Below are 13,672 nucleotides of genomic sequence, written 5' to 3'. Positions count from 1 at the left end.
AAAATGGATGCTGCCACCACAGACACGAGTCTGACCCCCTGCAGCTGGGAGTCCTTCCAGCGAGGGGAGCTTGGACAAAGGGTTTCCTGTCAGGGGCGGTGCTAGCACCATCCCAGACAGGGTTTTGTGTATCCTGGGTAGGCAGGGCTTTACAGGAAGGTGACTGCAAGTGGCACCCCGGTGTTCACTACGCATCCGCCGGCTAGAACCAGTTCCAGGGGCACACCAGCCCCTGAGCTGGGGAAAGTCCGGCATGCGAGAGGGGTGTAACCACCCCCCTTCCTGGTCCCACCCCTAGGGCAGGACCTAGTCGCGTACCCACCCCTTTCTTTAGGATAAAGGCAGGAGCGGGGACCCTTCCAGATTAGATCATCTTTGAATCAAGAAACTACTTTCTACGAAAGGAACTCTCGACTTCTTCTCAAGATTTCTCCCTTGTGGCCAAGGAGTAGTCACCCTGCATCCGCAGGCACCATCCAAGAACACTGCGGTTTGCTGCACGTCCTTCCTCCGGAATCCGACCGACCAGCACGACGAGACCCGGCTTCCCTGGCACCTCTGACCTCTGTACCTCTACAGCTAAGCTGAGAACCGTAGGTGCGACAAGACCTCGAGGGACCGGCCATCATCAGAACTGCACGACTTCTATCCAGCACGACCGCCGAGGGATCCTCTGGTGAGTGCTTTGGGATCCGAGAAGCCCCGACCCTGAGCAGCTCCAGCACCGAAGTCCAGCCCCCCAGGCATCCACGAGATCTGCGTGGGGCCCTTCTGCTTTTTGCTGCTCATTGCGTTGTCTGGCTACTAGCCCGCTGGCTTGTGGCCTTCCCGACGATGACCGACCACAACAACACTGCTGGTCTGGTTGCTCCAGACTGGCCCTTGCTCCCTTCCAAAAGAGGAGCACCCCGGACCCTCCTGGTCCACTCCAGACGCCATTTTAGGTCCACCGCGTGGGCTTGAATTTGCCAAGACTTGTTGCCCCAATCCTGGGTCCAGCGACGTCGACAGCATCAACCATCGTAGGACAGCTCGCACCTCCATCCTGGTCGCCGACAACGCCTCCTGATCCGTGAGACTGCAGAGCCCAGCGTCGCCCACTCACCTGGTCGAGGTGACTACCATCCGGTGCCATCCTGGTGCCCATCAGATCACTGGCTAGTGATTAAGAACTTGGTCCCCTCTGATTTCAGGTGTCTTCCATCTTCGATCTAGGCTTGGATCCACCGAACAATCTTCACTGGTCGCCTGCCAGCAACTCCTTCTTTCAGGCTCCTGGTTTGTCAACGAGGATTCCCGACGTCTTTTCAGACCTATGCAGCCGCAGCCCCTGGGCTAGGTAACTTCGGCATTTCGGTGCCCCAGCATAGCCTCACTATCCAAGGGTCCAGATCCACTTTCGTTTTCAGCCTACCTAGTCGGGTTCGCCCGAAAACACTAACTTTGCTTTTACTAGCCTCCATAGACTTTGTCCCGCATCCCGCGTGAGAGTGCACACTCTGCACCCGAGTCCCCTAGGCCTCCTACTAGTAATCTGAAGGTTCAGTAACGTAGTCCTAGCGATTCCAAAGCCTATTAGTCCAGTACTTACCTGCTAGTAATTTCGCATTCCACTTTCATAGTATATGATTTTTCGTGCCCCTCGAGCATTTGTGTAAATTGTGCAACTTAAAGTATTTTCGTAAGAGTTTTGTTGTGTGCTTAGTATCCTGTCCTCATAAAGAGTACAGGGCTGTTGTGATCTAAATAAATACACTGTTTATTTTCATAACACTTGTGTGGTGTCCTTTCACTTGGTGTTCAAGGGGTATATGTGATGGTATAACAGCTGGCTTAACACGCCCTCTAGAGTCTAGCCTAAAGACTGCTCTTGTCCATGCTACTAGGATAGCTGGTCTATCGGTTGACTTACAACCAATCACCATAAGAGTTGTTTGGACTGATACATAGTGATCACTAGAATAGTGAGCACTGCATATCAGGCCAACTTCTCACAGACTGCACCTGCTGCACCAAGGGAACAGGAAAGAGAGGCTGCACCGGCGTGGACTGCACCTGCTGCACCGAGGGACCAGCAAAGAGAGGCTGCACTGACATGGACTGCACCTGCTGCACCGAGGGACCAGCAAAGAGAGGCTGCACCGACATGGACTGCACCTGCTGCACCGAGGGACCAGCAAAGAGAGGCTGCACCGACATGGACTGCACCTGCTGCACCGAGGGACCAGCAAAGAGAGGCTGCACCGACGAGGATTGCACCTGCTGCACTGGGGGACTAGCAAAGAGAGGCTGCACTGACGTGGACTGCACCTGCTGCACCGAGGGACCAGCAAAGAGAGACTGCACTGGCGTGGACTGCACCTGCTGCACCGAGGGACCATCAAAGAGAGGCTGCACCGACGAGGACTGCACCTGCTGCACCGAGGGACCAGCAAAGTGAGGCTGCACCGACATGGACTGCACCTGCTGCACTGGGGGACTAGCAAAGAGAGGCTGCACCGGCGTGGACTGCACCTGCTGCACTGGGGGACCAGCAAAGAGAGGCTGCACCGGCGTGGACTGCACCTGCTGCACCAAGGGACCAGCAAAGAGAGGCTGCACCGGCGTGGACTGCACCTGCTGCACAGAGGGACGAGCAAAGAGAGGCTGCACCAACATGGACTGCACCTGCTGCACCGAGGGACGAGCAAAGAGAGGCTGCACCGAGATGGACTGCACCTGCTGCACTGAGGGACCAGCACAGAGAGGCTGCACCGACAAGGACTGCACCTGCTGCACCGAGGGACCAGCAAAGAGAGGCTGCACCGACATGGACTGCACCTGCTGCACTGAGGGACCAGCAAAGAGAGGCTGCACCGACATGGACTGCACCTGCTGCACAGAGGGACCAGCAAGGAGAGGCTGCACCGATGAGGACTGCACCCGCTGCACCGAGGGACCAGCAAAGAGAGGCTGCACCGAAGAGGACTGCACCTGCTGCACCAAGGGACCAGCAAAGAGAGGCTGCACCGGCGTGGACTGCACCTGCTGCACGAGGGACCAGCAAAGAGAGGCTGCACCGGCGAGGACTGCACCTGCTGCACCAAGGGACCAGCAAAGAGAGGCTGAACCGACCTGGACTGCACCTGCTGCACCAAGGGACTAGCAAGGAGAGGCTGCACCGGCGTGGACTGCACCTGCTGCACCAAGGGACCAGCAAAGAGAGGCTGCACCGGCGTGGACTGCACCTGCTGCACCGAGGGACCAGCAAAGAGAGGCTGCACTGACATGGACTGCACCTGCTGCACTGGGGGACCAGCAGAGAGAGGCTGCACCGAAGAGGACTGTACCTGCTGCACTGAGGGACCAGCAAAGAGAGGCTGCACCGGCGTGGACTGCACCTGCTGCATCGAGGGACCAGCAAAGAGAGGCTGCAGCGACGAGGACTGCACCTGCTGCACCAAGGGACCAGCAAAGAGAGGCTGCACCAGCGAGGACTGCACCTGCTGCACGAGGGACCAGCAAAGAGAGGCTGCCCCGACATGGACTGCACCTGCTGCACCGAGGGACCAGCAAAGAGAGGCTGCACTGACATGGACTGCACCCGCTGCACCGAGGGACCAGCAAAGAGAGGCTGCACCGGCGTGGACTGCACCTGCTGCACTGGGGGACCAGCAAAGAGAGGCTGCACCGACATGGACTGCACCTGCTGCACCGAGGGACCAGCAAAGAGAGACTGCACCTGCTGCACCGAGGGACCAGCAAAGAGAAGCTGCACCGGCGTGGACTGCACCTGCTGCACCAAGGGACCAGCAAAGAGGTGACCCGCAAACTTCAAATAGTCCAGAATATGGCAGCACGACTGCTCTGCAAATTACCCAATACTTCCCCTACCTCTAACTCCCTCCGCACACTACACTGGCTTCGAATTGAAAACCGCACGAAATTTAAAGCCCTCTGCATTATGCACAAAATAAACACTGGTCTGGCTCCACCATATCTTACATCCCTGGTTCACCATCATTGCCCCCCCCCCCCCGTACTCTGCGTTCATCTAACCAACACCTTTTCTCAGTGCCTAGAATTAGAAAAGCCAGAATGGGAGGCCGCTCTTTTGCCTGGCTAGCCCCTTCACTTTGGAATTCTCTTCCCTCTCAGTTACGAAAAGAACCCAATTATCTCATATTTCGCAAACAGGTAAAAAATTGGCTATTTAACATGTAGCTTCCTCCCTTCTGACCTCCCCTCTCCCTTGTTGGTTTTAGCGCCGGGAAACCTACGGGTAGCTGAGCGCTTTATAAATTTAAATATAATAATAATATTATAAAGAGAGGCTGCAGCGGCGTGGACTGCACCCGCTGCACCAAGGGACCAGCAAAGAGAGGCTGCACCGACAAGGACTGCACCTGCTGCACCGAGGGGCCAGCAAAGAGAGGCTGCACCGACATGGACTGCGTTTACTGCACCGAGGGACCAGCAAAGAGAGGCTGCACCGACAAGGACTGCACCTGCTGCACCAAGGGACCAGCAAAGAGAGGCTGCACCGACAAGGACTGCACCTGCTGCACCGAGGGGCCAGCAAAGAGAGGCTGCACCGACATGGACTGCGTTTACTGCACCGAGGGACCAGCAAAGAGAGGCTGCACCGGCGTGGACTGCGCCTGCTGCACCAAGGGACAAGCAAAGAGAGGCTGCACCAACATGGACTGCACCTGCTGCACCAAGGGACAAGCAAAGAGAGGCTGCACCGACAAGGACTGCACCTGCTGCACCGAGGGGCCAGCAAAGAGGCTGCACCGACATGGACTGCACCTGCTGCACCGAGGGACCAGCAAAGAGAGGCTGCACCGACGAGGACTGTACCTGCTGCACTGAGGGACCAGCAAAGAGAGGCTGCACAGGCGTGGACTGCACCTGCTGCATCGAGGGACCAGCAAAGAGAGGCTGCAACGACATGGACTGCACCTGCTGCATCGAGGGACCAGCAAAGAGAGGCTGCACCGACGAGGACTGCACCTGCTGCACCGAGGGACCAGCAAAGAGAGGCTGCACCGGCAAGGACTGCACCTGCTGCACCAAGGGACCAGCAAAGAGAGGCTGCACCGACGAGGACTGCACCTGCTGCACCGAGGGACCAGCAAAGAGAGGCTGCACCGACGAGGACTGCACCTGCTGCACCGAGGGACCAGTAAAGAGAGGCTGCACCGACATGGACTGCACCTGCTGCACCGAGGGACCAGCAAAGAGAGGCTGCACCGACATGGACTGCACCTGCTGCACCATGGAGCCAGCAAAGAGAGGCTGCACTGACATGGACTGCACCTGCTGCACTGGGGGACTAGCAAAGAGAGGCTGCACTGGCGTGGACTGCACCTGCTGCACTGGGGGACCAGCAAAGAGAGGCTGCACCGACATGGACTGCAACTGCTGCACCAAGGGCCCAGGAAAGAGAGGCTGCACCGACATGGACTGCACCTGCTGCACCGAGGGACCAGCAAAGAGAGGCTGCACCGGCGTGGACTGCACCTGCTGCACTAAGGGACCAGCAAAGAGAGGCTGCACCGACATGGACTGCACCTGCTGCACCGAGGGACCAGCAAAGAGAGACTGCACTGGCGTGGACTGCACCTGCTGCACCGAGGGACCAGCAAAGAGAAGCTGCACCGACATGGACTGCACCTGCTGCACTGGGGGACCAGCAAAGAAGAGGAACTGTGCCTGCTGTGTGCTGCTCGAGGAGAAGCTGTCTCCAGAGCCCAGCCAAAGTCCAGAGATGCTAAGGGGCAGTGAACTGGCCTCTGTTAACAGCACATGGACTCCACAGCTGAGAAGCCTGCTGAGGCAAGTTGGTAGCCCAACGTCTTCAACCCGCCACCATGCAGCACCAGTACCACACACACCAAGTTGCACCAGAGTACGCTGAGCCCGGTCGTGTCTTCTAGGTGCAACTGAGACCCCCCCCTGTCACCCCCACAGTTGACACGTTATCGGCCCATGAAGGATTGGCCTGTGACAGTAATACTGGGTGACCAGTAGTCCAGTGGCAACTGGACTTCGGCCAGCACCAAGAGGACTTTGAGGGCTGTCAACCCTGTGACCACGACTGCCTCACCCCCTTCCTGGACTGAGGAGTAGTCGCAGCAAGACCCCCATTGACTGCATCGCATCCACAGCATCCAGACCATCTTCAGCATCGTTCATCCCCTGCATCAGGACCACTCTATAGGAATCCATTGCAAGAAGACCCATCAACAGCATCGCATCCACAGCATCCAGAGCATCGTCAGCTTCCTTCATCCCTTGCATCAGGACCACTCTATGGGAATCCATGCAAGAAGACCCATCGACCGCGTCGCATCCACAGCATCCTTGGAGCATCTGCAGCATCCTTCATCCCTTGCATCAGGACCACCCTATAGGAATCCATTGCAAGAAGACCTATCGACTGTGTCACATCCACAGCATCCAGAGCATCTTCAGCATCCTTCATCCCTTGCATCAGGACCACTCTATAGGAATCCATTGCAAGAAGACCTATCGACTGTGTCACATCCACAGCATCCAGAGCATCTTCAGCATCCTTCATCCCTTGCATCAGGACCACCCTATAGGAATCCATTGCAAGAAGACCTATCGACTGTGTCACATCCACAGCATCCAGAGCATCTTCAGCATCCTTCATCCCTTGCATCGGAACCACTTCCATAGGAAAGGCCTGCAACGGATGTTAGTGCCTAGAACTGACTGAGGACTTCTCCTACTGAGGAACTGTCTCAGAGGACCTTGTTGGTCCCCCTGACTTGCTCCCTACTGGAGTTGGCTGTCTAAAGTGACTGTAAGTGACTGCATTCCTACTAGCCCAACGATTTGTTGAAAATGTTTCTCTCATATTCATTGAATTTGGCAATTCGTTGTGGTGTCTAAAAGTAGAGCATATTTTTATAAATTGATTTTGTATATGTGCTGCTCAGTGCCACAACTACCCAGGGTTTTGCTGAGGGTTTTACAGATGAAAACTACTGGACCTAAATGGGTTGGTAAGTGTATTACATTGTAAGAATGTACAACCGCACCCCAAATGTGCGTCTTTATTTGTATACTTTATTGATCTTCATTTATTTATTTTAGTATTATTTTATATTTTGTAAAACAGTCAAAAAATCACTGAGTAGTTCTCTCTGACTCTGAGGGTTCTACAGACCACAGGTTAAGAACCACTGCACTATATACCACACAACAGAGCAGTGAGCCCCTCCTGGCTTTGCACCTCCTCCTTGTCCCAGTTCATCAGACTTAGTAATTTTACTGCGTGTACCTAACCAAACACCTGCTGCTCTGAAAGTGCTACCAGACTGTCAGACAATATCCAAACACACAGATGGTGATGCACCACGAGATTAGAGTCCGTTTATATATAAGTCCTATTGCAGTTCCATATAGTCCAATAGATCTTTATTTTCAATTTTCATTGATGATATGAAACAAACAGCCAAAAGGTTTCGCTCACCACATATGAACTTTGTCAAGGCTGTAAAAAGATACATTCAATTTTATTTATTATGTTTTGGCTCTCAAAAGAGGGCCACATAAAATACATAATACAAATACACAAATGGAAATAGGATAAGATACATAGAAAACCAAAAGACAGTTTACAACAATTAACATCAGACAAGATAATCAGCAGCAAACACCTCCATATTTCATTAATAAATAGCTAAAAAAACCTTTAAAAAAATAAAAAAATATAGAAGCAGAACATTTTATTTGGGGGGAAATACAAAGCCTGTAAAAAGATGTTCGCATTAAAAATGCCTAGTTGAAGACAAATCAGCTTTAACCATTTCAACCGCAAAAAGCACAATGCAGGACATAAAAACAACACATGAGTTCGATCCTGTACAGTCATATTGCATAGGTTACATACCGGAGAAGATCCATACCATTTTGATAAAAGGAGATTTAAAGGTAATAAATCATGTCTTAGGAGAAACCATAGTCTTCGAACTCCATGTGGAATATTCCAGGTGACATACGCACCATATAATACATCCAGTATCCTCACACTTTATACGATCTCTGGTGCCATACAGGGCCTGACTGGCCGTAGCGGGCACCGGGCATTTCCCCGGTGGGCTGCCAGGGCTGGGAGCTGTTTTTGTTTCAGGGCCGTTTTTGCAGCATAGCTGCAATATCGGCCCCTTTAACAAAATCAGCCGAAACCGGCCCTGGCAAACAGCTCTGGGGGGCGGCCGAGCATTTTGCCAGGGCCGGTTTTGGTTCCAAGTCCGGCCCTGGTGCCGTACCTCACTTCTATATGGTTGCTCTGTTCAGAGTCGATGTTGCACCTTACTCATCTGCCCCTTCACTAGATATACGCCTTTGCCTGCATTGCTCCATTGGATAGGGTGGAGCGAGCCTGACCTAAAATGCTTTGTTCAGAGGAGGTGTACCTCCACGCTTGCGTGCCCCCACACCCAATATACGCCTTTTTCTAAATTTGCTTCATCTGATAGGGTGGAGGGAGCCTGACCTAAGGTCCTCTTTTCAGAGGCGAGGTACCTCCACGCCTGCATGTCCCTACACCCAATATACGCCTTGTCTTCATTGCTTCATCTGATTGGGTGCAGGGACCCTGTCCTAAAGTACTCTGGTCAGAGGAGATGTACCTCCACACCTGCGTGCCCCTACACTCGATATATGCCTTTCAATCAGTCAGTCAATAAATTAGGGGTTTGTAAGTGCACTATTCACCTGTTAGGGTCACAAGGCGCTGAAGGGGAAGGGGGAGGGGGGTGGGTTCAACTCTGTTGGGGTCATCGGAGGAGCCAGGTCTTGAGGTCTGTCCTGATCTGGAGCAGTGAAAGGAGTTTGCCAGAGGTGGAGGAGGAGGTCGTTCCAGGTCTTGGCTGAGCAGTAGGAGAAGGACCTTTCAACAGCTCTGGTCCTGTAGAAGCGTGGGACAGTAGCCAGGGAGAGGTCGGCTGAACTGAGGTTTTCTTGGGGGCTTGGAAGGAGAGACAGTTGTTGAGGTATCGTGGTCCGGTGCAGTGGAGGGCCTTGTATGCGTGCATGAGCAGCTTGAATGTTGTTCTTGTTTTGACGGGAAGCCAGTGGAGATCGCGGAGGTGTTGGGTGGTGTAGTTGTGCCTGCAGATGTTGAAGATTAGTCTGGCTGCGTTGTTCTGGACCGTCTGCAGCTTGCGGAGGAGTATTTAGTTGATTCCAGCAGTTTGCTGGTGATGAGGGCATATGATCGTTTTTCATTTTGAAGTTTTTACGCAGTATGCAGAGGGCGTTGGAGTAGGCTGAGGAGACAGCGTTTATCTGGCGGTTCATCATGAGCGATACGCGAGTCCAATAGGTGCATGGTCTGTAGGGGTGGGTGCGTTTCCAAAGGCTGGGGGCCACCAGGTGTCGTCCCAAGCTGAGGGGGTGGAGTGGAGGATGAGGACGAGTGTTTTCTCTGAGTTGAGTTTCAGGCAGATGTTCTTCATCCAGGTTGAGAGGGCTTTCATCCCTTCTTGGAAGCTGTGCCAGGTGATGTTGGGTTCCTTGGTGAGGGAGAGGATGAGCTTGGGTGTCATTGGCGTAAGGGACGATGGTGAGCCCGTGGTTTCTGACGATGGCTGCGAGGGGGGGGGCATGTAGATGTTCAAGACCGGCGGGGCTGAGAAAGGATCCCTGGGGTACTCCGCATCTGGTCTCTGTCGGTTCTGAGAAGTAGGGTGGGAGTCTGACTGTGTTCTGCCTGTGAGGAATGAGCTTGTCCAGATTAGGGCCTTTCCTCGGATGCCGGCGTCCGGAGTCTGGTGGCTAGTGTACAGTGGAAGACTGTGTCCAAGGCTCCTGATAGGTCTAGGAGGATGAGGGCTGCCATTTGGCCCTGGTCAATGAGGGCGCGTATGTCGTTTGTGGTGGTTGAAGAGGGTGGACTCTGTGCTGTGGTTGCTGCTGAATCCGGATTGGGGAATGTCTAGGACGTTGTTGTCTTCGATGAAGTGTGCTAGCTGGATGCTGACGCCCTTTTCGATGACCTTGGCTACGAGTGGAAGCAGAGAGATGGGCCTGAAGTTCTTGAGGTCCGTTGGATCTGCATAGGGTTTCTTCAAGAGGGGGTGGACTTCGACGTGCTTCCAGTCATTGGGAAATGTGGCTGTCTTGAGGGAGAAGTTGATCATTCAATGTAGCTCAAGTGCTGTGGCTGCCCTGTGGAAGATGTGAGGCAGACCGGGGTCTGAGGATGCTCCAGAGAGGATGCTCTTCATGGTCTTTTAGGTGCCTTCCGTCGTGAGCAGGGTCTGTTGGGTGGCATTGCTGGGGGTGGAAGTTGAGGCAGTGCAGAGGTCTTGATCGTCAAAGTTGTCGTGAAGCGTCTTGATCTTGAGGTGAAGGAAGGAAGGAGCTGAGTCTGTTGCAGAGGTCTTGGGAGGGTGGGAAGTCTGTTTCATGTCGGGTTTGGCAAATGTTTGTATGATAAAGAAGAGATCCTTGGAGTTGTGGGCGTCGGAAAGGATTCTGTCATGGAGGGAGTTCTTTGTGAATTTGATGAGTTGGTTGTGTTTATTGTGGTGGCTGTTCTGTAGGCGGTGCATGTTTCAGGGGTTTTGCTGTTTCTCCATGTCTTTTCAAGTTATCGCCTGGAGCGCTTGGATTCTTGGAGTGCAGTGGTGAACCAGCTTGCTTTCTTGTTGTGTCATCTTGTAGCTTTCTGGAGGGGGTTGAGTGTGTCGGCACAGTTAGTGATCCATCAGTGGAGGTTGCTTGCCGCGGTGTTGGCGTCTGCCCTCGTTTGGAATGGACCGCTGGTGAGGTGTTCTTCTGTGACTTTATTCCATCTTCTGCACTGGAGGCAGCGAGCATGTTGGAGTGCAGTAGGTTTTCTAAAGGAGAAGTGGATGCAGTGGTGGTCCATCCAGGGTAGGTCTGAGATGTGGCTGAAGAAGACGCAGTTTCCTCCTGCGAAGACTGGGTCGAGTGTGTGTCCTGCTGTGTGAGTGGAGGTGGAGAAGAGTTGCTTTAGTCCTATTTTGGTGAGGTTCTCTAGGAGGGCGGTGGTGTTAGGGTCTTCGTGGGTGTCCAGGTGGAAGTTCAGGTCTCCGAGTAGTATGTAGTCTGTGGCCGGTGAGGGTGTGAAGAGGTCGGCAATTATGTTGGTGAAAGGAGCGCGAGGGCCATGCGGTCTGTAGACGAGTGTTCCAAGGAGAGTCGTTTTGGGGTTGGTCTAGAGCGGTAAGTGGCGATGTGTCATCCGGGTCAGGGGTTGTCATGCGTAGGAAGCTTTTGTGGATGACTGTATTGCCTCTCCCTGGGCAGGTGGGGCGGTCTTTCCTCAGGATCTTGTATCTGTCTGAGTTGGCTGTTGCGATGTCGGGTGCGGAGTTGGCGTTGGTCCAGGTCTCTGTGAGGAAGGCGACGTGGGGCGTGTTAGTGTTGAGGAGGTCCCAGATTTCTATAGCGTGTCTGTGGAGGGAGCACACGTTGAGGAGGATGCAGTTCAGTGGTTTGTGTGCGCTGGCATCCGGTGGGCTGGGGGGCTACTGCTGGGGTCTGGAGGTGGGTGAAGGTGCAGCGGTAGTGTCGGCAGGAGATCGGGCCTTGGGTGCTGCTCCGCGCCAAGAGCTGCCAGTTTTTACTGCGTCTGGGGTTGAGGGAGTGGAGGGTGCTGTGGTTTTAGTGGCAGCAGGTCGGGGGACCAGGATCCCTGCGCTGGTCGCGGTCTGGTCACAGACGGGCGCAGACTGGTTTGCCTTTGGCACATCAGTGCCGCAGCCGCCACCATTAAGTAGGAGTCGGGGGAGGGCAGTCAGCTGGGAGGCGGGAGTGACACACTGGGGGTGGAGGGGCCATGGGGAGTGCGGGAGAGAAGGGCGAAAAAAGGATCAGAATAGAGAGAGCAAAAACAGAAGAGAACAGAGCCAGATAGAGCAAAAAGAGTAGACTGGCACAGAGGACCCAGAACAGAGCGGGACAGCAGAAGAGCAGAGTGCTCTTCCACTGGACCACCAGGGATGAGGCGCGGCAGGAGCCTCTGGGTGGAGGAGGGCCTCGAACACCTACCTGGCACAGAAGCTCTAGGCTCAGGGCAGTCCCTCAACGGTGGAGCTGCGCGGGGGAGAGCAGTGACACTGACCAGGAAGATCTGCTTTGTTCCATCTGATCGATCTGCAGTAGATCATTATGTTGTTCGAGTAACCGCTCTTACTTGGCTGCCTCTCTTTTACGCAGGTTGGATGACGGGGACTGGAGCACTGAAAAATCCTTTGTTTGTACCTGGAACCTGGACCGTAGGGGGTTGAATCCGAAACACCCTGATGTTGTTCTGGATGTTCCTAGCTCTGTCCTGTGTTTGGCTTTTCACCCCATGCAGCCGTCGCTGATAGCAGGTGTGTATATGTCTTTCTCTGCTGGTACTATGGTATCCATTTGTGTGTGTTTGCGCACGCACCTCCAGGGTCATCAATGCATTGGTCGTATGTGTGTGTGTGTGTGTGTGTGTGTGTGTACATTCACGCACTGCCTCCACGGACTTCAGTGCATTAATGCTGACAAGGGGTGCATGTGTGCGAGCTCGCCTCCAGAGTCTTCAGCACATTGGTGCTGAGAAGTGGTGCATGTGTGTGCTTCTGCCTCCCAGGTCCCCAGCGCATCAGTGCTGAGAAGGTGTGTGTGTGCTTCTGCCTCCAAGTCCTCCGCAAATCGGTGCTGAGAACAGGTGTGTGTGTGTGTGAACCTGCCCTTAAGGGTCTTCAGTACATGGATGCTGAAAAGGAGTGCATGTGTGTGCGCACTCCATGGTTCTAGCAACCACCTCTGATGGAGATGTTTGTGCCTGTCCTTGGGGGAGTCTTATCCTTCCCTAATAACTGGGTGCGAGCCCCTCTGCATAGCAGGTTTGTATCATCCTCTGAGGATGCGGTGCCGTGCCCAGTATTGGTTGCATGTATGTGTGTCCCTCTCCTGGTTATGCAGGGCCGGGCCCATTCCTTTTTTGTGTGCATATGTGCCCATCTCCCTGTGATGTGGTGCGTGCCCAGTACTGGTTGCATGTATGTGTGCCCCTCTCCCTGTGATGCGGTGCCGTGCCCAGTACTGGTTGCATGTATGTGTGCCCCACTCCCGGTGATGCGGTGTGGTGCCCAGTACTGGTTGCATGTTTGTATGTACCTCTCCCTGTGATGCGGTGTCGTGCCCAGTACTGATTGCATGTATGTATGTCCATCTCCCGTCATGCGGTGTCATGCCCAGTGCTGGTTGCATGTATGTATGTCCCTCTCCCGTCATCCGGTGTCGTGCCCAGTGCTGGTTGCATGTATGTGTGCCCCTCTCCCTGTGATGCAGGGCCGGGCCGGGCCCAGTACTGGTTGTGTGTATGTGTGCCCCTCTGCCGGTGATGCAGGGCTGGGCCCAGGACTGGTTGCATGTATGTGTGCCCCTCTGCCTGTGCTGCAGGGCCGGGCCCAGTATGGTTGCATTTATGTGTGCCCCTCTCCCTGTGATGCAGGGCCGGGCCCAGCACCGGTTGCATGTATGTGTGCCCCTCTCCTGGTGATGCAGGGCCGGGCCCAGCACTGGTTGCATGTATGTGTGCCCCTCTTTCGGTGATGCAGGGCCGGGACCAGTACTGGTTGCATGTATGTGTGCCCCTCTCCCGGTGATGCAGGGCCGGGCCCAGTACTGGTTGCATGTGTGT

The 13,672-nt window shown here is 54.4% G+C and overlaps 1 protein-coding gene across 2 annotated transcripts in view; it reads left to right on the top strand.

Moving 5' to 3' along the window:
• DYNC2I2 (dynein 2 intermediate chain 2) overlaps nucleotides 1–13,672 on the top strand; it is a 116,570-nt gene that overhangs the window by 71,679 nt on the left and 31,219 nt on the right. For both annotated transcript variants that reach the window (XR_015304130.1, XM_086948615.1), the window contains exon 4: nucleotides 12,208–12,365. Coding sequence is in view for 1 of the 2 variants with exons in the window: in XM_086948615.1 (XP_086804741.1) it covers nucleotides 12,208–12,365 (158 nt within the window). In the remaining variant the exon portion in view is untranslated. The remainder of the gene's footprint in view (nucleotides 1–12,207; nucleotides 12,366–13,672) is intronic.

The sequence above is a fragment of the Lissotriton vulgaris genome, unplaced genomic scaffold, assembly GCF_964263255.1.
Source record: "Lissotriton vulgaris unplaced genomic scaffold, aLisVul1.2 SCAFFOLD_726, whole genome shotgun sequence".
Taxonomy (NCBI): Eukaryota; Metazoa; Chordata; class Amphibia; order Caudata; family Salamandridae; genus Lissotriton; species Lissotriton vulgaris.
Note: the sequence above shows the minus strand (reverse complement) of the source record. Positions and strands in the feature narration are given on the sequence as shown.